The 22,003-nt window shown below is 37.9% G+C and overlaps 1 protein-coding gene across 9 annotated transcripts in view; it reads left to right on the forward strand.

Annotated features, from left to right (window-relative positions):
- The first annotated feature begins 8,013 nt into the window (after nucleotides 1-8,013).
- Nucleotides 8,014-22,003, forward strand: part of EPHA7 (EPH receptor A7) — a 193,385-nt gene continuing 179,395 nt past the window's right edge. For 7 of the 9 annotated variants that reach the window (XM_008263222.4, XM_002714589.5, XM_008263223.4 and 4 more), the window contains exons 1-3: nucleotides 8,014-8,370; nucleotides 12,725-12,789; nucleotides 16,360-17,029. In XM_008263222.4, the coding sequence (XP_008261444.1) occupies nucleotides 8,274-8,370; nucleotides 12,725-12,789; nucleotides 16,360-17,029 (832 nt within the window). In that variant the 5' untranslated portion in view covers nucleotides 8,014-8,273. Of the gene's footprint in view, nucleotides 8,371-11,256; nucleotides 11,294-12,724; nucleotides 12,790-16,359; nucleotides 17,030-22,003 lie in introns of those variants that run through there. The other 2 variants (XM_070074638.1, XM_051854479.2) reach the window with 2 other exon arrangements.

The raw sequence follows: 22,003 nt of genomic DNA on the forward strand, positions 1-22,003 counted from the left end.
TTTTCTCTGATATGTGATAGTTAATACAGAATCCAAAAAAAAAAAAAAAAAAAAACCCAATGTGTAAGAATGAAACTAATTTCTCATGATTTGATTATTGTTTTTGTCCCTTGTCTACATCCCTGTGGAACAGTGGTTGTTCTACTTTTACTTGTTGAACATTATGGTTAGTGGTTAATTAAGCCTATGAATATAAAATAAATTGAAATTGTTATTGCAAAAACTAAAGAAAAGAAAGGAAGGAATAAAGTAGGGGAGATCGAAGGAGGGAGAGAGAGAGGGAAGTATGGTTATCTTAGAATTATATGTAAGAAATACATGAAATCTGTTCTTTTTATTAATAAAAATTTTAAAGAAGAACAAAACAGCACACAGTTAAGCTGCTTCTTGTGACACCTTCATTCGATATCAGAGTGCCTGTCTCTACATCCTGGTCTGTTCTCCTTCCCAGTTTACTGCTAATGTGAATCCTGGGAGGCAGCAGGTTCAGGTATCTGGATCCCTGCACCCACATAGGACACACAGATGGAGCTTTGGGCCATTGGTTTTGGCCTGGTCCAATCCCAGCTGTTGCAGATATTTGGAAAGTGAACCAGCAAATGGACATTCTCTTTCTACTTTTCAAATAAATAATAAATATTCAAAAATAAAAGAATGAAGCAATAATCCTTTGAGTATGTAACCTGTGCTCCCTGCATGCTGCCTTCATAAAACTAGGCTGAGTTTGAATACAGACAAAGAAGGAGGCCATTTGACTTCTACTGCAAAGGAGAAATATGCAAAATATGTGAATATTGCAGATCTTGGAAATTATACAAGATGTATGTATTTAGGTAGGTGAAGGTTTCTGGATCTGTGCTTGTGATTCAAATCAAACATCTTCAAAACAAGAAATGAGACATGAAAAGAATTTACTTTAAAAATTAAGATAAGTGCCTATGATGATGAGCTCTGATACAAGTATTACTAGAGATTATGCTTCATGCTCACCTATAAAATGTAATAAATGCAGAATTATACATTTTATATAATTGTAAAAAATGTACATAATCAAACTCAAATTTCATTTATACCTTTAAAGATCTTATTACAATATAACATATCTCTATAATGAGCATTCCTATAAAATGTATTCTCTAATTTTCTGATCAAAGATGAGTCTCTTTCTTTAAATCGTAAACTTGGTCAAAAATAAAATGGCTGAATACAGAATGTTTGATTTTTATATTCATATTTTGAGATACTTAGAATTCTTATGTTAATTCTAAGCTTGTTACTTCTTTTCATTTGTTATCTTTCTCTATTTTATAATCCTTGGGAATAATGAGTCATAGCTACCAATTTTGTGAATTAACAACTACCATTTCAGTGAAATGGTGTGCATCATAGGACTTTCCCCAAAGTACCTAATGACATGCATTTTTATAGTTTATCATTATTCAAACTTAGAAAATAATTGTACTCTCAAAAATTTATTTCAAGTGTATATGCAAATATACTGTACATTGTTAAAGACAGAGAAATGTAATAGTATAGAAAAACTAAACACAAGGTAAGACCAGAAAGAACTCTCAGAAGGAATCTTTATTGGAATGCAGGGAAGTTTTTCCTTTCTCCATATTTGTAAGATAGATAAATTAAATTTTGTCTTTTATAGTTTTCATTAGTTCTTAAATGAGGCAACTTTCTGACAGGTTTTTCATGTCTTCTAAGTTTTACAGTCTTTGCCATTAAAGTCTGCCCATTAAAAGACTCCTGAAAGAGTGACTATCAGTTATTAAAATAGTTAATTAAACTGAGAGTGACCTCAGTCATTTCATCAATATAAAACCAACAAGAGGATGTCCCAGGTTAATTCTGTAGCTTTATCTATAGCAATGCATCCTTGAAACCAAACAATGATAATAAGAGCCTACTATAATATGAGATGGAGTGAATTTTTTTTATGATTTTTTGTCTGATCTGAATGCAGGAAGGGAAAGAGAAACAACCTTAGACAAGCCAGATGAAACAATTCTTATTGGGCATTGAACTATCATGCAATTTATGGTCAATAATGTGATTATGAAGATATCATTACTGTTGATGTGGCTGAAATCAACACTGAGAAAAAACTGGTTGGTTACCTCTTTCTCTGAGCATATGATCTGCTCCCTGTTTCTAAATTAAAATCTAAGACGCGAAGACCTCCTGATGGGTGTTACAGCTCTTCAGTACTGGATTATGATTTATTCATCTGCATTTGCCCCCAGTGCTCTCTAAATATTTAATAAATATTTGAAAATCCTATTTTTAAATTGAGCTTTTGGTCAGTATTCTCTTTCTGCAATATTATGCTACTCATATTGTGAATGTGTAATCAAGTTCACCCACATCATCGGGAAGAAACACAGTCACTGGTCTGTTTTAAGTTGACTTGTTCATATTCAGAAAAAAAATGTATTAACTCTTGTTTGGGGCATCCTCTTCTCTTGTTGTCTGAGAACCTCTGGGTACATTCAGTCAAAGAGATCTGATTTCATTCAAATGATAATGGTTTCAGTCCACTACTGACTTTGTTTTCATCATTGCTATACGGTATAACTTAAAAATTCAGTTAACATAGCATTGCTACAATGCTATCTTGATTTATGCATTCCTTCCCCAAATGGAGACATCCACAGTTGAGCGACAGTGGAATAGTTCTTCTACTTCATACTCACATAATCAGCACGAATACCTGGGTCTCTGGGTTTCCAAGGGTATTTCAGAATCAGGTACATGTCTTTACAAGCATATTTTAGCTCAGAACTTTATTTGCCTCCTAATGAGCATTTATTTGAGGTGCTTGGACTTACATCCTTCTCAGCCAGTGGTGTCTTAATGTTTCAGAGCTTCCAAACTTTTTAAAATTTAAATGTGATAGAGTTGATGTCCTCCCCTCCCAGGAAGTGGCTTGTCTCTTATACAAATTCGCTCATTTCATCCACAAACAGCTGCATGCCAACTTAGGGGAAATAGGAAATCACTACCTCTGGAAATGCATAGAAGTGTTTCCTTCTTCGCTAGGCAGGAACGCCCACCGCCTCAAAACTTCGCGACTAGGGGGCGCTATTCACATATTCTCCCCTCCTAACGTAGACTTTATTCTAGTCTACTATCGCATATAGAAACCTTTATTTTTCAGACTTCTTCCTAGACCTCCTTTAGGTTGGACAATCAACTCTTGGCAGACTTTCAATTTTAGTGTTAACCATGGCAGAAGATTAGAATGATGTGTGATCTCGAAAATGCTCCTCAAGCCAGAGTTCTGGGAGCTACTGAGCAGGCTTAGACTCTGGGTACTCTGAGCCATCGAGTCCCAGTGCTCACTGTTTCCAGGGAGAAAGACTTTGGGATAAGGGGCTAGAGAGTAAAGAACAGAATATCTGAGGTCTATGTGGAGACAGACTTCTTCAGATGTTCAGTTAAGAAGAATGAGGAGAGCGCTTTTTTGTAATGTAATTCACCTTCTAAGGTGCCTTTGAGCTTATTCAGTTAACTTGGCCTCTATAGACTGAAATAGGTCATAGAATCTCTCACAGATTTTTATGAAAGCTGGTCTAAGTATAGAGAAAATAAGAAACTTGAAAGTATCAATGGGGCAAATGATATGTATTAATAATATGTATGTTGATATGCATGCACATAAAATTTTATAATTAGATCATACTTATTCGGTGTGTATTTGATTGGCCAGGAAACCCGGGAGGTCCTGGTGCCCCCTGGTGGTCGTTGAATCATTACATATCTCTGACACCTAAAAATACATGGGGTGAAGAGCAGAAAAAAATTGCAAGATGAGAAATTATAAAAGTATGTAGAAGTAGTTTGCATAATTTAAGCTAGTGCTTCCTATCAGTGTTAGTGATTTGTGGAAAAATAAATTGTAAGCAATGGGAAAAAAGAGCCTCCCCAGGCAAAAATCAAAAAAAAATCAAATTGAAAAAATAATTCTTTTAAAGAGTATTGGCTGTGTTAAATGATTTCGAGTATCACTTGCCATATTTTCCCAGCTATATTTAGTTTTTTAAATATTACTCAAATAAGTTATTTAACACTCTTGAATATTTTAAGTGATAAGAAATTTCCAGCAACACCTTAACAGCATTCAACTGGAGTCCTACAATTTTGATATAAACTATATTTTTGTTTGTTAATTGTTAAGCTGTCTTAAATTAGTGATTGCACTTAAAGAATCATAATCTTCTGAATATTACCTATTTGTCTGATTTCACAAAAAGGATGAGATTTTATGAAGGCACAAATACAGCCTGAACTTACACGATGATTTCTAACCTCTGACTTTTGATACTGTCAGCTAAATCTGAAGCATAGAAGAAAAAGTGAAATTATTACTACATTTTATGAGTTTAGCAAATGTATTTCTTAAATTAGATAGCAAATATTTTATATACACTGCATAAATCATGCTAATGTAAATATGTAAATGATTTTGCTGCACACTGGAAAGATTGTTTATATTTTGACTGAAATCACGAATGAAGAACCCAATTTTCTGCAATATCTATTAACTGAGACATAATGCTTCTTTTCTGTTTATAATCAGTTTCTTCTGCACAGTACCTTTCCTAATTCAGTGTAAATTACCACTTTTTTTCTGTGATGAACTTGCATTTTCACATTTACCAGCTGTGAATGCATTTAGACGGTAAGTACAAAAGTAGTAGGTTCAGAAACAGCCCTTTGATTTCATTGTTGTTGTTGTTAACTATTTAGTTTGACAGCCTAGGATTTGTAACACTGAAGTCTCCATTGTTCTTTTACTCTCTAAAGGCCTGATTGCTACACACAGGCACACACACACATACACACACACACAGCTTCTTTTATTTGAAAATGCATGGAATTTATTTTCTGCAGTCATTATAATTTACTCATAAAGAATGATTTATCTCTTCAAATCAGAAGATCCCTTCCAGAGGTAAGAATTGACGTAAAAATTAGTATTGTAGTAAGTTACAAGGAAAGAAAAACTGTATCTTCATTTGTGATGTATTTCTTGAATTTGTCAAAATATGGACATTTAAGTGTGATTTGTAGTAATTATATAAATAAAATAGCACAATGTGCATAAAAGTTGGGTATGTCTTCTTTGCCTCTGAAGACAGTATTTTTCATTCTTCCATTACTCCTTTAAAATAGGTGTTTCCAAAGAAGAGATATAACTAAGAATATCAAGGTTTGAATCTCATTTTCTCAGTTTCATATTTATTTAAAATGTTTTAAATATAATCAGTCTAGTCCATCAGTTAATTGCATTATGAATACATAAATTTGGAAAGGCAATTTTCAGAATTTCTCCGGTGGTTCAAGTGTTGGATGTCTACACCATTTGGTACTGCTCAAGAACATGAGTTCTTCTCTAATATCATTTTACACACAGACACACTTTCCTTTTCTAAAATTTGCTCTAGAAATAATATGATAAATCATAGATATCAAGCTAAAACTGTTTTTAAAATGATGTGAGAAAGTTACTATAATGTATTATTTTTGTATGTGAAAGTTTTGTGTTCTGATTATTTCTAATTTCACTGCCTTTATATGCAAATAGATTTGTATGCTTTATAATCAGTCAAATACACTCTGCTTTAATTCTTTGTATTAAAACATACTGTATCTTGAATAATTTCTTCTTGATTGAGTCATTTATTTTTATTTAAATGCATTCTTTATCAATATACCTAGTTACTACAAAAGAAAGAAGATTGGTAAACCTAAAAATGAGTATCATTGTTCAGCTCTGCAGGGAGAACTGTCAGCAGCCTGGCATACATGCATTTAATGTGAAGCTTCTTGTCTCTAAAAATAAAAATGAGGCTGTACACGCCCCTGTGTATGACCCAGAGAGGGGATACAGTAAGTGCACTCCTTAAACCACCTACACTCATCAGAAGAGGGGAGGATACTACTACTCTGCTTTCCTAGTTTTAATGGCAAAGTATTTGTATTCACATCACTGAGTATTAGTCACTCAACAGATGAAAGGAATATTTTAAACTTGCCTTGGCTGTCTTGGTGTCACTGTAGGAAAGGCGTATGAGACCCTGGGGAAAGGGTTGAAACCCCAGAGAATTGATTTTAACTTTTGTAAGTGTTTAATATGTGTGAGTTTGTGGTTCAATGACTTTTAAAGTCTATGTGTACATATCTTTGTTTTTAATTCTGATGTTTTAGCTTATCGTTTTTACTCTTAAAGCATCTATTTGTGTACATACTGTTTCATCTTCTCTGTAACAAGTGTGTGCTATCTATCTATCTATAGATATATGTATGAATATATTCTATTTTCAAAGTTAATCTATTAAGGAGTTTACATGTTTTGTGTGTTTCCTTTAAAAGGCACTTAAGATATTTTAGATATAATTTCTAAAATATCCAACAGGCATGACAGTTAGGAACATGCACTATTTAAGAAAGAAACTTCAGAATCAAAGTGATTACACGGGAAAATTGATTTGCATCTGCCACAGAATCATATTAGGCAAATAAAAATTACAGAAGATAATTTACAATAAAATAAAATAATCTGAGGACTGTCATCTCTGAGAGGTCTTTACTATAAATAGCAGAATCTAATCTACGTTTTATTTCCGGCTACATTTGATGGGAAAAGTTTGGAATTTTAGACGGAATCAAACTCTGTGCCCATCAGAAATATTCCCAAATTATGACCGATTGGGAATATTTAAAAAGAAGATCTATGGCACAAGGACAAAAAGAAAAGAACTCATCTTAAACCTGTGATCAAGTTACTCTGTGTGACCTTTGAAATTGATGATTTAGCAATTAAGATTTTAAAGTTCCTTCTCTCATTCTATTACCTACCTCTGGACTGTAAAGTGTCCGAAAGTGCCTAATGGAGAACAGATTTCTCTACGAGTCATCCTTGCTGTTCGGATTGTATGAATTCTACTGGAGATGTTGGTTACATTTTTATTCTTACGTTTCCTTTCAACGATAATTATTGGATAATTACTGAAAATAATTCGAGAGAGAGGCATTGTTTTGTGGATTTAATATGTGGTAGCATTCTTAAGAAATTAAGTGCAGTTTATACAGCGAGGTAGGAAACGATCAAAGTGGGGCAACCCAAGGAAAACCTCAGAAAATGCTAAATTTTTAATAAAAAACTACACAAAGTCCTCGGAAGCTTCTTTGCTAACACCCCATTTCACTCAAGACACTGTGGTGAAACGATAGGGCGGGGGTGAAGGGGCGCGCAAGACAAAAGACTTCCTTTCCCCACTCGGTTTTCCTCTGTTTCTTTTTCCAGGGCTTGTTGCAAACTGCTGGAAACATTGTTTAAACATAATACATTTGGTTACTTTTTTTCTTCCAGGGATTGTGGTGGGTGGTGCCCAAAGCTGACTGCCCCTTGAGGAACAGAGAAAGGGACGTAGAAACTTTTTTTGGGGGGGGGGTGTTGGGGGGGGGAGGCGAAACCAAAGTTATGGGATCCGCGGAGGTTGTAACAACAACAACAAAAAAAGTGAAAGACACTTTACTTAAAGGCATAGCGTATTGCAATGTCCAGGCTCCCTGCTTCGTAGCTGAGACGGCTTGCTTCGCCTCTGGTTTCTAAAAGACCCCAAGGAGAACAGTTAGAGACAGGAGTCTAAGTTGGGAATGTTATTCTCGGATTTATCTCGCTCCACGAAAGCTGCGGTGGCTAAAAGCAGAGAGTCCACAGCCGCACGCCCCTCCGCTGCCATCCTCGTCTTCCCTTTCGAGCATCCAACGCTCCAGCCCGGAGCTCAGAACCTGGAGGGAATCCTGGACCCGCAACCTGACTCCGCTCGGCACCGATTGGCTGGCGCTTTGAGCCCCGCCCCCACAGCTGAGGCGGCCGTTTCGCCGGGGCCCTCCCCTCAGCCCTGGGACTCGCCTCCTGGCAGGCCGGCTGTACCTGCCACTCACCCAGAGTGGCTGAGGCTCTCAGCCTGGAGCCCCGCCCCCTCCCCCCTAATTGATATTATTGGAGTGTGGAGCAAGCGGCCGGTCTGCAGTCGGAGACTTGCAGGCAGCAAACACGGTGCGAACGAACAGGAGGGGGGGCGGGGGATAAAAAAGCTAAACGTGGAGCAGCCTGCCGGGGACCGAGAAGGGGATCGATGCAAGGAGCGCAATAAAAAATAAAAAAAAATCATAAAAACACTTCGGAGCAAACAGCATTTAAAACGCTACGACTCAAGATAACTGAAACCTAAAATAAAACCTGCTCATGCACCATGGTTTTTCAAACTCGGTACCCTTCATGGATTATTTTATGCTACATCTGGCTGCTCCGTTTTGCACACACGGGGGAGGCGCAGGCTGCGAAGGAAGGTAAGGCGATGGGAAAGCAAAGTTTGTTCTGACTTATTTATTTAGCTGTCTACCTGCACGAGCTGGTTAGTCCGCGGCGCTGCCGGCCGCGCCTCCGGCGCCGGGCGACCCTCCCCCGCCGGCTCCCCGCCCCCTCACCGCTCTGGCTGCTCCCCGGCAGACCGGGAGGCGACGAGCCGGGGCTGTGCCGAGCCGCCTGCAGCCGCGCGCCCGGAGCCGTCCACGGATGGGAGCGGGATTTCTGGCGCGGGCTGTCTGTCGGAGGGCGTGAGCTGCGACGGAGGGCGGTGGAGTGACCGGCGGGGACGGCCGGCGAGCGCTCTCCCTGGGACCCCGGGCGGGTGGTAGCTCTCTGTGTAGCCCTCTTCTCACTTGCTCCACTCGGGTCTCGCCTCCGCTGGGAGCCGCGGCCGTCCGGAGTTGGGTCGGAGACGGGGGGAGCGCAGCCCCTGGCGTCCCCGCCAGTCCGCGGGCCGGAGGCGGGAGCCCGTAGCCTCCCCAGAGGGGCCAGGACTTCTGCGAGCTCGGAACGCTCGGGTTACTAATGAAGTGCTCACTGCGTCGGAGGCGTCGCGGGCCTGCGGTTGGCGCTCGGCCGCCGGCGCGGAACAATAACGCCGCGGAGGTGAAGCAGGACGGGCGGCGCGCTCGCTGCCTGCGCCCGTCTGCCCGCGGGCGGGGATGTCTCCATTCAGCGCGTGCTGCGCGCGGGGCCCAGCCGGCTGGCCCGGGCCAGGGAGGCGGGGGCGTGCTGGGGCTGTGCACTTTGTGAGGCCGCCCGGGCGATTAGAAGGCTCCAATCATTTGGCCCACCGTCCGGCAGTTCAGGAACACGGGTGGTCAAACCCTGCGAGAGACCTGGACCCCGAGGTTGAGTTCTTGCTGGAGGGAGCAGGTTGTATTTGGCCAGCTAGCTACGCCTGTATTTGCTTATTTTTTTTTTCTTTTTCCTGCATCCCTTTGAACCATTGACAGAAGGTAAAATACCTTTCAGTGCCTGTAGTTGGAGCTGGGGAAAAATAAATCCTGTCGATGGAATTGTCTTCTGAGCCATGTCACAATCCCCCCCCCAACACACACACACACACACACACACACCCTCCATGCTGTATATCTAAGGCTGTTTTTCGGATGCTTTAAAATCAGAATGCGAAGACTTGTTCCTGAAGTGTGTGGGGAAGGGAATCTGTTAGCAGATTTAGGTCACGGCGGTGAAGGGGGCGGGGGGCGTTCACATCGGTTCTCGCTCCATCTACTCGTATTCCCCAAAACTTCGTGATACAGTGCTGCTTTTTCTTGATTCCCTCTGTGCACCCCTCTTCGTTCAGGCAATCCCCCGCTCCCTCCCAACTCAGGGCTATATCCTACTCTTTCTCGCGGCCTGACCTTCTGACCCCAGTTTCCACATCTGCACCCCGAGCTGATGTGGAGCGCATTCGGAGCAAACCGTGCCCCCGAGCTGACGGGTCTGTGTGTGCAGATGGGCGGCCGTCTGCTCGAAACGCACACTCCAACACATCCAAAAACCACATGTCGACTCTCGACATGAATTCAGTCCCGGGCCCTTGTCCTGACTCCTTAGGCAGAGCGGGACCTGAGGAAAAGTTTGCGCGGCGGCGGCGGCGGCGCCGAAGCCCGGCGCGCGAGCCCACGCCTGCCCGGGCCGGAGTTGGAGCTATAAATAACTGCAGCACTAGGGGGAGAGGTTCCTGCAGCCAGAGTGGCTCGCTCGCTCGCTCTGCTCTTCTGGGTGCAGGCTACGTGAGAGGACTCTGATTCAAGGAGCCTGAATTCTTTAAGCGCAGAAGTGAGATGTTAAAAGGCAGCGGGGGGCGGGGGCCTGGCTCTGGGGCGGGCGGGTGGCGAGTGCCCCCGGCTTCTCCGTGGCGCCGCTCGCCGCGCGGGGGCCACCAGGAGCCGGCGTTCTGGGAGCCAGCAAGCCCTGAGGCGGCCCGCGGCGGCGCAGCACCCAGGGGCGAGAGCGCGGGTGAACTGCCCCGAGCAGGTGCCCGGTCCCCCGGGATGGTTGGGGGTGGCCGCCCCAAGATGAGCGCCTCGTTTCTTGCACTTTCCCCTTGTCCGTTCTCTCAGGGACGTCCGTTCCCTCTACTGAGAGCGCGTGTGTCAGAGCCTGACGCTTGGAGGCGAAGTGCAGCCGCCGCTTTGCCTCCCTGGAAACGCCGCCGCCGCTTGCTGTTCTCTCAGAGGACACGCTTCCCGAAAGCCTCTCCCTAGCTCTCAGCTCCTTCAGAGCGAGGGCGCCACCGGCTCCCTGGAGTGCCCAGGTCTGGCGGAGGCGTAATGGATGCTCGGCGCGGCGGGCGGACGCGCCCGTCAGGCAGCCCCCGCCCCGCCCCGCCGCGCCGCGCCGCCGGCCCCGCCCTGGCCCCGGACGCCGGCCGCTGCCCGCGCGGCCCCGGACGGGCTCGGAGGGCGCGCCTCTTACCGCGCCCTTTTGCCCAGCACGCCCGCCGGGGTCGCGTCGGAGCCCCCAGAGCCCCGGGCGCCGTTGCCCCCTTGCATACACACCCCCGGGTTCGGGTCGGCTGCGTGGCTGCGCCTCGGTGGGCGCCCGGGGAGGATGGGCTCGGCGCGGGAAGGAGACGCGCACCCCGGAGGGTTTACCCAGAGAGCGGACGGCGGGGAGACACGCGCCGCTCACTAGAGAGCTGCTTCTGATTAAACGCTCCCCGACCGGTTTCCGAGGTGTTTTCATTTCAGTTCTGTTAGTTTCTCTAAGTTGTTTGCCATCAACACCCTGCTTCGATCTCTGCCCCCCCCCAACCCCAACTAACGGAACTGCCACAGACAAGAATCCCAAGGAACCAAGAAGGTCACCTGGATTAAAAATCCAGTTATCTGTTGTCAGTACCGAAGAGCAAACAACAAAGCGTGTCAAAGGGAGAGTTCTTGGAAACCCACGGTGTGTCCTTGTGCTTCATTTCTATTGTGGAGGGTAAAAATACACTCTAACAATTACTTTTCCTATAAATCCGCTTGTCCGACGATTTACTGACTTTGCAAGTTGAAATACAAATTGGTGTTTTAAAAGTGATATGCCTGTGTGTGTTTCTTGTTTGGAAGGGAGACGACTGGTTGTGTTCTATCATGTTCTCCTTGAAGGTCTTGAGTGAAAACACTGAAAGAAACCGCCCCAATGTCTCTCTCTTTCCAGCTACAGGGAGTAACCTTGACTAGAGTGAAGGAATTGAGCACATCATCAACTGTTCCTTTGTTTTCTTGGCATAGCAAATGTTCATTGCCTCTCAAGTAGTACACATTTTCCCTTAGTGATTGAGGGTTATTCAGTATTTCAAAGTTCGTATAAAATATAACTATGAATTTTTTAACATTGTGCTGAAGTTGACCTTGCACTTTTGCATGCTTTTAAAAATACTCATATACTTTCTGGACAAATCGATTCAAAATACTAGAGAGTCAGATAAATATTTTTAAAGTGCAAACTCATATAACTCTGAAATCAGTTTGACCAAAAGAGTGAGTGCTTTGGAAGAATAATTTTCCTGAGGAGCATGATGTGAATTACTTAGGTATGGCATCCTAATGCATCCTCCTGTTGATACTATTGGGAGCATTCATTATACTTCATATAAATATTAAGCTAATGATATGTTTTTGATAGCAAAATGTGGATTACACATTAAGAAGTCAAACCAGAGGTCAGATACACAATTTTGAAAATTAGAAGTTAAAATATTTAGATGTTTTAAAGACCATACTGAAAACTGATGTTTGATTAACAGAGAGATGTGTCTTACAAAACAGGTAATTTATTTTCCTCCTGGTAACATTGCTTAACATAGTTTTTAATATTTCTACAGTTATTTTGGCTTAAGAACCTTGTGTGTGTGTGTAAATTGAAAAAAAAATTCTAGTTCTGAAAAAGCAATAAGAAATACTGTCAGCAGAATGTTAGAAAGTAATTTCTAGCTGAAAAACAACAGGAATTACACTTTATTGTGTTCATGTTATTATATATGACAAAGTTTTGAAGGTTCAATGGCTTTTAAAACCACCATCAAGAATTAGTATGGAATCAATATGTCACAAAGCAATTTTACCCTAATTTGTTCTATATCATTTCAAGATATATTTTTATGTTTTAAGCAAAGAATATCAAATATAATATTGGTGTTTTTAACATCATTTTCCCTTTAAAAATGAGTATATTTGTATTGTGTGGTTATTCCATTTCATCATTCTACTAAGTAGCCATCTATATATCTTCATTTCTAAGGAGATAACTTTTATTAGAAGTTAGGACCACTTAAAAATGTTCACAAATGTGCTTAAATTTTACATGTAACCTCTGAAATGAACATTTGTTTTTCAGTTCTACTGCTGGATTCTAAAGCACAACAAACAGAATTGGAATGGATTTCTTCTCCACCCAATGGGGTAAGTACTTATCCTTATTTTAAAAAAAAAAAATCAACACTTATTTATTTTTTGAAGTATGAAACAAGACCTTCTCATGTCTCCTCCAGAGAAATTTTCACATTCTTCATATTTAAGCTGTTTAATTCCATATATATTGTTCACAATTTTGCTGTATTTGTAATGACCCAGTGAGTTCTCTAAGCAGAGAACTTAGGCAAACATTAAAAAAAAAATCCTAATCGTAGACTTTGGAGTTCTTATTGTGAATGGAATCATAGCTCAGGGTCCGTGCTATAAATGCTCACTAATAATAGAGAACATGCTTTTCACAAACTCACTTAAACCTCTTTAGTTTCTTTATACTTCTGTAACATAATCATCAGGTATGTTGTGTGCAATTCTTTAAAACAGTATGTAGTCTATTTTCCTCTTTTAAAAAGTTTTAGCATCATTCAAAATATATTTGAAAAGGTAGCTAAAAATGTAATATGCTCAGTAATTTGGCATAAAGTTTGCTATAAAATGTAATTTAGATTCTCCAAATTTCTATCATGTCCTATCTGCTGTTATTAATCAGAAGTGATGGCAGAGTATGCACATGTTACAGTAAAAATCTGCTGTAATAAATGAGTGAAAGTTGTCCAATAAAAAAACTATCAAAATATAACTAAACCCTAAAAAATAATGACCAATATATTTCACAGTTCTACAAAGATATATTACTTAAATTTAGTTCAATATCCATGTGAGAGATGGCACATTCCTCATCTCTAATTGAGGAAGAGGGCTCTTAGAAAGAATATACCCCATTGTTACTTAAGTTTATCTTTGGCGCATTAAGAAATCTGGAGTCAAAAGAGCATGAAGTTTAAGTGAGGCTATAAAAACTGAAACAGATTTTGCAAAGAGAAGAATGTAAGTTGCAAAGGGTTTTGAGTATAATATCATAAAATCAGTATGAATATCATGAACTAAAAGTCAGTTTAAAAGTGCAAAATGTGAACACTGCAAAGCTATTTAAAATATTCAGACATTAAATTAATGTTTGACAGATTACCACAGATATTATACAGTATCAGTACTGGTCACAATAAATTATGAAAAAATGACAAATATTTTACAGATTAGATACAAACCATGCTCTGAGTTGTGGTATGAATGTAACACTTTTCTTGAAGCTTAAGTGGTTTTCATGAGTAAAATAATATACATTATAGAAAGACATTCACAATAAAAAATGAAACACCTTTCTTGCCATTGACAGATGTAGTCCATTTTCTACCATCCATCAATTAAAGCAAATAGAGATAGAGGATGATTTTATCTCTGAGGGAGAAGTAAACTGATATAATTGTAGTATTTCATCCATGTAATCCACAAAATGATAAATTATGATTGTCAGTGTTATCTTGGACTCAAATGAGCATTTTATCAGTCCCAAGAATCTTGAGCTAACAGTTAACATATCTGTAGGAATCAATGGATAATATTAGAAAATGATGATCAGCATACTTTTCCATATGAAACAGATTGGCTTTTATATGATTAAATATCTAACTGGAGAGAAAATATTACTAAAACATAAGCTTCAAGAAAATATTTTTATTAGAATACTTTAAAAATGTGGTGTCCGATTTAAGACATTTTCCCCAGTGGTATTATTTGTGGAAATGATTGCAGTCTCTTAGAGAGTGAGGTAATGAAATAAGAGTTGTGTTATATGCATTTATGTAGCCTCACTATTTGTTATCTGTACCACAGTTTCCTTGGAAATTTTTTCTCAGAAATAAAATTTTTAAATGAAGTTTAAATTAACTGAGTTTCATAGATAGCAAAATTAATTATATGATGATGGAAAATAACTGTTCTTGAAGCTAGGTGAAGGAAGTTTTGTGATATATTCCTTTATAAAAATTAGTCTTGATTTCTTTAAATTGGCTAATTATTAAAAAGTGCAAATTTATCTTTGGAACTTCTCAATATTTTACAAGATAGCATTACTAGCTTTACTTCTGTCAGTAGTTTCAATCTAATTAGGAGACCAAAATCTACCCATCCAAATGTATGATTTTGGATATATTTGGCTGACTGCCATTTAAACAAATATAAACAGCTAACTGAAACAAAGGAAAACTATGAATGCCATTAATTTGTCATAAACAAAAGTAGTTCTGGCTAAAAGCTGAAGATGAAAATGGGTTCTTTGTTGCATTTGAGGGCTTTTGGTAATATTAGGCTATTTTAATAAGAGTGTAGGAGACCCCACATAACTAATAAAAGAAATATCTGAATTGTATTCTAGTTTGTCAGTTTTGTTAATTTTCTAAGAATTGTTTTTAAAAGTAAATATTAACATTATACAGAATACTTACATATATACTGTGATCAGGGTTTACAAATAAAAGTCATTTCAGCATGCTTATTTGTTATTTTCCCACTACTTTTCTCAAAACTCTAGTTAAATCTTGCATGCTGTGTGACTATAGACATGAATACTGATATATTTTCATGTTTCTCACTACTTATTGAGGAAATCAATACAAGTGGTTGACAGTTTAACTATTAAATAATCATAAACATAAAGTAGGAAATTTTATACTAAAGATGAGAGAGAATATAAAATGCTATTATTTTAGATTTTAAGACTATTAAGTAAAATGAAGTTATTTACCAATGAGTGGTAGGTAATTTTATAAATTGCTTGATAATCTTTGAAATGCTGCAAATTCTATTAGGCTTTATGTTTTTCCTTTTTCTGTGAAAAATGTAATATGCATTTGCTTGTAGTATATATTGTGTCAGGGTGTGAATAGGTATATTTAAACATCTGACATTTTGTCCCTCATAAAACTGTTTCTAAACATGATTCTAAATACTGATTTGCCAAGTACATTTAATTTTGATCGAAAGCAATTTATTTATGAATATGGGTCATACTTTTAAAGCCATTTATAATTATTTGCCTTTAGTTACAATATTAAATATGCCATTGGAATAAGTAAGCAGCTCCACAAAATGTTATTGCCTCGTATTTCATTTGGAAAAGATTGTAAAATATTCCAAATTCTAGAAATCCACATGTTGGTGCTTTTAGATTCCAGTACTTTTGGCATTTGTTCCCCATGTTTGTAGGTATTTTCTAAGATTAAGTATAATATGGACACTTGAAATGTCAACTGGCTGTCAAAAATTCTGACTTGCTTCCATATATATATATATATATATATATGCCTTAAGTGATAATTTAGATAATGGCGAGTTTTATTCTAAAAAATTTATAATCGCAAGGGGGAATAGACTTAGGCAAACCTGTGAAAAGAAACACTAATACACTAGCAAAAAGATACCAAACAAAATGAAATATTTATTGTATGTATAAACAGTACAAGCAAGGCAAGTGATTTTTCCACCAGCAAGACAAAGCAGAACTGGGAATATCCGATGTTCTTTGGTATACAGTGTTTGCCAGGGAAGGAATCAACCTCATTCTTAAAGATATGTATTTGTGATGAAAATATTCCTCAATTATTCACAAAAGCAAAATGTTATTTTTTTGCTGATAACTGATGCCTTTTTTTAATTTTACAGTGGGAAGAAATTAGTGGTTTGGATGAGAACTATACCCCAATACGAACATACCAGGTGTGCCAGGTCATGGAGCCCAACCAAAACAACTGGCTGCGGACTAACTGGATTTCAAAAGGCAATGCACAAAGGATTTTTGTAGAATTGAAATTTACCCTGAGGGATTGTAACAGTCTTCCTGGAGTACTGGGAACTTGCAAGGAAACCTTTAATTTGTACTATTACGAAACAGACTACGATACTGGCAGGAATATAAGAGAAAATCTTTATGTAAAAATAGACACCATTGCTGCAGATGAAAGTTTTACCCAAGGTGACCTTGGTGAAAGAAAGATGAAGCTTAACACTGAGGTGAGAGAGATTGGACCTTTGTCCAAAAAGGGATTCTATCTTGCCTTTCAGGACGTGGGGGCTTGCATAGCTTTGGTTTCTGTCAAAGTATACTACAAGAAGTGCTGGTCCATTATTGAGAACTTAGCTATCTTTCCAGATACAGTGACTGGTTCAGAATTTTCCTCCCTAGTCGAGGTTCGAGGGACATGTGTCAGCAGTGCAGAAGAGGAGGCAGAAAACTCCCCCAGGATGCACTGCAGTGCAGAAGGAGAATGGTTAGTGCCCATTGGAAAATGTATCTGCAAAGCGGGCTACCAACAAAAAGGGGACACTTGTGAACGTAAGTATTATGCACTATTAAACTTATACTTTGCCTTTTTTATGTTTTAATGTTTGACATTTTAAGTAAGAATAATGATTTTCATTCATGAATCTCTTCTTATGACAGTATTCCAATTCAGGAGATCGTAAAGTTGCTAGCAAACTTAATGATCTCCTATAGTGATATCTGCTTTAAAAGTATACAATAAGTATTAATGATAATAGTATTTGTTACTAAAATTTTACTTGTCCTATGCTTGATGTAGAAGTTGCCAGTTACACATGAGGGTATGGGGTTTAAGAGAGGAGACTGGTAGGTGGACTTTACCCTTAGAAGTCTGAAATGATGTTGATTAGGAATTAATAATGTATGATTCGTCTCATTTTTAAACTCAGATCATCTGGGCCTGTGATTAGCAGAAAACAGGATATTATGGGACTGCTAAAATGAGATCTATTGAGATGCAGTGAATGAATAAATAGATTACAAAGTTTTAGAATTACCTTTTATAAATACTAAAACCATGATGTTAAATTATTAAATTTTAATAAATTCTACAATTACTTTTGTCAAGGGTATAATTTTTGCTGGACTAAATAATAAAGTGAGTGCTATTCTGGTAAGTCATTGTAATAGTGGGCCACTTTTCTTTGTGGAGGTGGAACCAAAGTAAAGTTGTAGTTATTCCTTTATATCAGCTAGATATGTCTATTTGTTTGGGGACAATAATATCATATGGTTTAGATTTTTCTTTGTTTTATAAAACTAGATTTTTCTCTTACATACTCTCATAACAGTACATGGTCAAATAATTGGCCCGTATTTTTTTGTGTTTAAAATGATGTCACACTTTGAGATGCAATGACTTTAAACAGCTCTTGTTTGACGAGGAACAGTTTTTTCATACTATTTGTTGAACTCTTTACTTAGTACCCAGTTAATCTTACATGTATAAAGTTAATTGAAAAATAGATCTTAGTAAAAAATAAGAATGGGAATAGGAGAGGCGGGGAAGAAGAAGGGTAGGAGCGTAGATGGGCGGGTGGGTAGGGTGGGAAGAATCACTGTGTTCTCGAATTGTATTTATGAAATTCATGAAGTTTGTATACCTTAAATAAAAGGTTTCTGGGTAAAAAATGATGTCACATAGACCTTCAAAATTAATAAGATATTTTCCTGTTTGTGGTATTGTGAAAAATATAATGAAATCATATTACTTATGTTTTATTAATTCAAATTTACAAACCAAAAAGTTCCCATATACCTTTACTCCTTTTTCCCTGTTAACACCTCATATTAGTGTGTCACAATAAATGAACCATGCTCAGCTTAACTTATAACTTAAACAGAGTACTTTTCAAAAATAACTTTTCTGTATTTTTATACTCTTAGACAGGATCATACTTTTAATATTTTCCATTAATGGTTAAGTTGGCATGAACTATAAGTAAGAATAATTATTATAAATCAAATTTTCTTGATAACTTATGTGCAGACACCTTTCTATGTACTTTACATATACTGGCTTACTTAATGAGATAGGTCTCATTATCACTGATACCTAACAGAATAGAAACTTGGGCAATCAGGGATAAATAGCTCACTTGCATATAGTTGACTGGTATATATTTTTGCTTAGATTCAAACATGGGGTATTCAGGGTCTAGTGTCTGAGCTTTGAGTAGCAATATTGCCCTAGTTTCCATCACCAAGAAAGGAGAATTCTAACAAATATTTCATTTCATTGCTAAATTAATGTCTGTCAGTCAGAGCAGTCTAGTACCCTCAAATATTATATATAAATCAAAGTAATTCCCCATGAAATTCATTCTAGTAGAATGTTTATAAAAAATTAATAAAAAATATTTAGATCTGTGCTGTCCAATGTGGTAGCCAACAGGCACATATGGCTCTTCAGGTTTTGAAAAGTGACTATTCTAAATTGAGATGTGCTATAAATATAAATTACACATTGGATTTCAAAGGCATGGTACAAAAAACAGAGTGTAACATATGTCACTAGTAATTTTTAAATGTTGATTGAATGTTGAACTAGTCGTATTTAAATTTATTAGATTAAATAGAATACAATGTTAAAGTCAATTTAAACTGCTTTTCTTTTAATGAGGCTACTAGAAATTTAAAAATTACATTTGTGGCTCACATTATATTCATATTGGGTACAATTTTAGGTGGAACAACTAAGCAAATATATTTTTCTATCCCATATAAAGGATTAGATACTTCATGCAGATCGTTGTTAAGATTATAAAATATCTATAGCTCAGCAATTGATTTCATCTGTACCATAACTGACATTGTGTTTCTGTGGAAATCAAATATAGATGTTTTGGGATCAGGTCCCTTAGGCTGGTTTAGCTGCCTCCATTTGCACCCTCTGAAGGAGTCAAATCTGTCTCCCAATGGCTGCTTCCATGTCAAAGTGGCAGTATTTCTAATTGAGTAGAAAATCCTGCAGGTTTTATATATGTGACAGTCAATAACTGAAACAGATTTACCACTACTAGTAAGCAAAATGCTATTTTTTTGGGTAAATATGGAAATATTCCTCGTGAATTTATCATTTCAATTAAAGGCAATGTTCTTATTGACTGGAACTAACAGTTACTTGAAAGTGATAAGCGTCACCAGTTACTCTTTTAAAACAATTTTAAGGACATTATTACATTTTAGCTGTAGAAGCAACTGGTTTCAAAATTTTGTAGGTTGCGTTGGTGGTATAGTGGTAAGCATAGCTGCCTTCCAAAATTGTGTAGGTCTTGGTTGATGTGAAAGTTAAATCTAAATGTTTTATAGATTCAAAAAAGGGAACAATAAGAAAGCAGAAATATGTAAGAAAGTATGTAATTAAGTTTATCTGAGACAAGCCTAAGAGATAATGTTAAAGGCGTTCTTTCTTGAGATTTAAAGATTTTAAGTAGAGTTATATATTTTGTTTTATTTTGGATAAGTTAACTCAAATGATTTGATTTTTCTCTATACGTGTGTGTGTGCGTGTGCGTGTGCGTGTGCGTGCGTGTGTGTGTGTATACACAAAAATCAAATAGGGGGCCGGCGCCATGGCTCACTTGGTTAATCCTCCACCTGTGGCGCTGGCATCCCATTTGGGAGCCAGATTTTAGTCCCGGTTGCTCCTCTTTTAGTCCAGCTCTCCGCTGTGGCCCGGGAGGGCAGTGGAGGATGGCCCAAGTGTTTGGGCCCCTGCACCCGCATGGGAGACTAAGAAGAAGCACCTGTCTTCTGGCTTTGGATCGGCTTGGTGCTGGCCGTAGCAGCCATTTGAAGGGTGAACCAACGGAAGGAAGACCTTTTTCTCTGTCTCTCACTGTCTGTAACTCTACCTGTTAAATAAATTAAAAAAAAAAATCCAATAGGAACTATTTGAATCATATACACTTAAATATAGAGCAAAAGATCCTGGTTTCAAATGAGCACAATCATCTCATTCATTGCGATACAATTAAGTTTACTCTTATTTATTTTGATTTCAAAAATTGAAACTATTTTAGAGTACTACAATATAGTCAACTGTGTAATATAGTACAGTACCTGAAAGTAAAACAAAAGTACTCCAATCTCATCTACATTTATTCTGACTTGAAATACATAGAAATAGGTAATAATAGGAAGGGTTGAAAAAAACCATGATGAAAGGAGACAAGATACCTCCTTATGGTTCAGCTAAAGGTGCATGTGCCCATTGCTGTAAGTCAAGTAAATTGTGACATAACTTTCTTAATTTTTAGCCTTGAAGATGTTGACAAAGGAATTAAATATCATATACTTAACTGTGGAACTAGGTTAATTTGCAAAACATTCTCTTCTTGGCATAATTCCAGTACACTGCTACAAGAGTACTTGCCTCTGGAATCAGTCCAGGCCTGCCTCTATGGTACTCCTCCTGTTTCCTGTGAAGTTTGACAACCAATCCTGTCCCATATTGAGGAAAACTAATGTGTTTGAGAAAGGATGCTAGCGAGTGCCTAACCAAATGAGTAGTCAGCTACTAAAGGACAAGTTTACCTGAGCACTTCTGGCAGTGGCAGCTAATTGTGATGTTTGTTAGAGGGTAGTATGAAATACGATAACTGTGAAAACTGTCACAGTTGATGTAAGTGTGGTTTTTTTGTGACTAAAAAAATCACTCAATTTGGAAAAACAAATATATCTTGTCTACTAATATACATAGAACTTCTTTTCAAGTCTTAAGTACAGTGCTTTTATTATTAAGACAGCTCTTAAATCATTTACAAATATAAACTTTTAGTTAGTACATTTTATTGTCAAAAATCCTTCTTAAAAACTTACCTTATAATTTTTGTCATAACTCATATGTAAAGTAGCCAATGTATGATCTTTGATAAACATGATAAACAGGGCAATAATTTTAAAAATTAAGGTCTGATTGTATTATATTTTACAAATCTAAATCTTTTGGGGAGACAAAACTGTATATTGGAATATGTTTTGTATTATGGTGACCTTTTTGCAATTTTATTCTGTAGTAAAGCAGGATAGTGTTTTTTCAAAGTGTGGAGCTAGGTATTAGAATTGTCATTAGGGAATTTGTGGTTTATATTGAATAATAGTGTTCATTTGATCATTTAATTCTTTCCCATATTACTAAGCAATGGAAAGCATTATTTTTTCCTTCCTTTCTTTCATCATATGAGGAAACTGAAGCTCAGAAATGTTTAATGTTTGATGAAAATTTCAAATCCTGGTTATCGGTTTTATTTTTTTCTCACTACTCCACACTGCTTCTCTAAAATTCATTTTAGAGTTCAGCCAGGAAATCCTTAGTTATTATGAGAACTAATGAAACTTCATTCTAAATAGGATAAAGATAAACTCAGTTTGCCTAGGATACTTGTTTCACTTATTTAACACTTTCCTTTTGCTTTAAGAGTGTTCTTTCTGATTTCAATGATAAAATATGTGATCATCATAATTGTGAAAATTGAAGAATTT

This window comes from Oryctolagus cuniculus, chromosome 5, assembly GCF_964237555.1.
Source record: "Oryctolagus cuniculus chromosome 5, mOryCun1.1, whole genome shotgun sequence".
NCBI classification, from domain to species: domain Eukaryota; kingdom Metazoa; phylum Chordata; class Mammalia; order Lagomorpha; family Leporidae; genus Oryctolagus; species Oryctolagus cuniculus.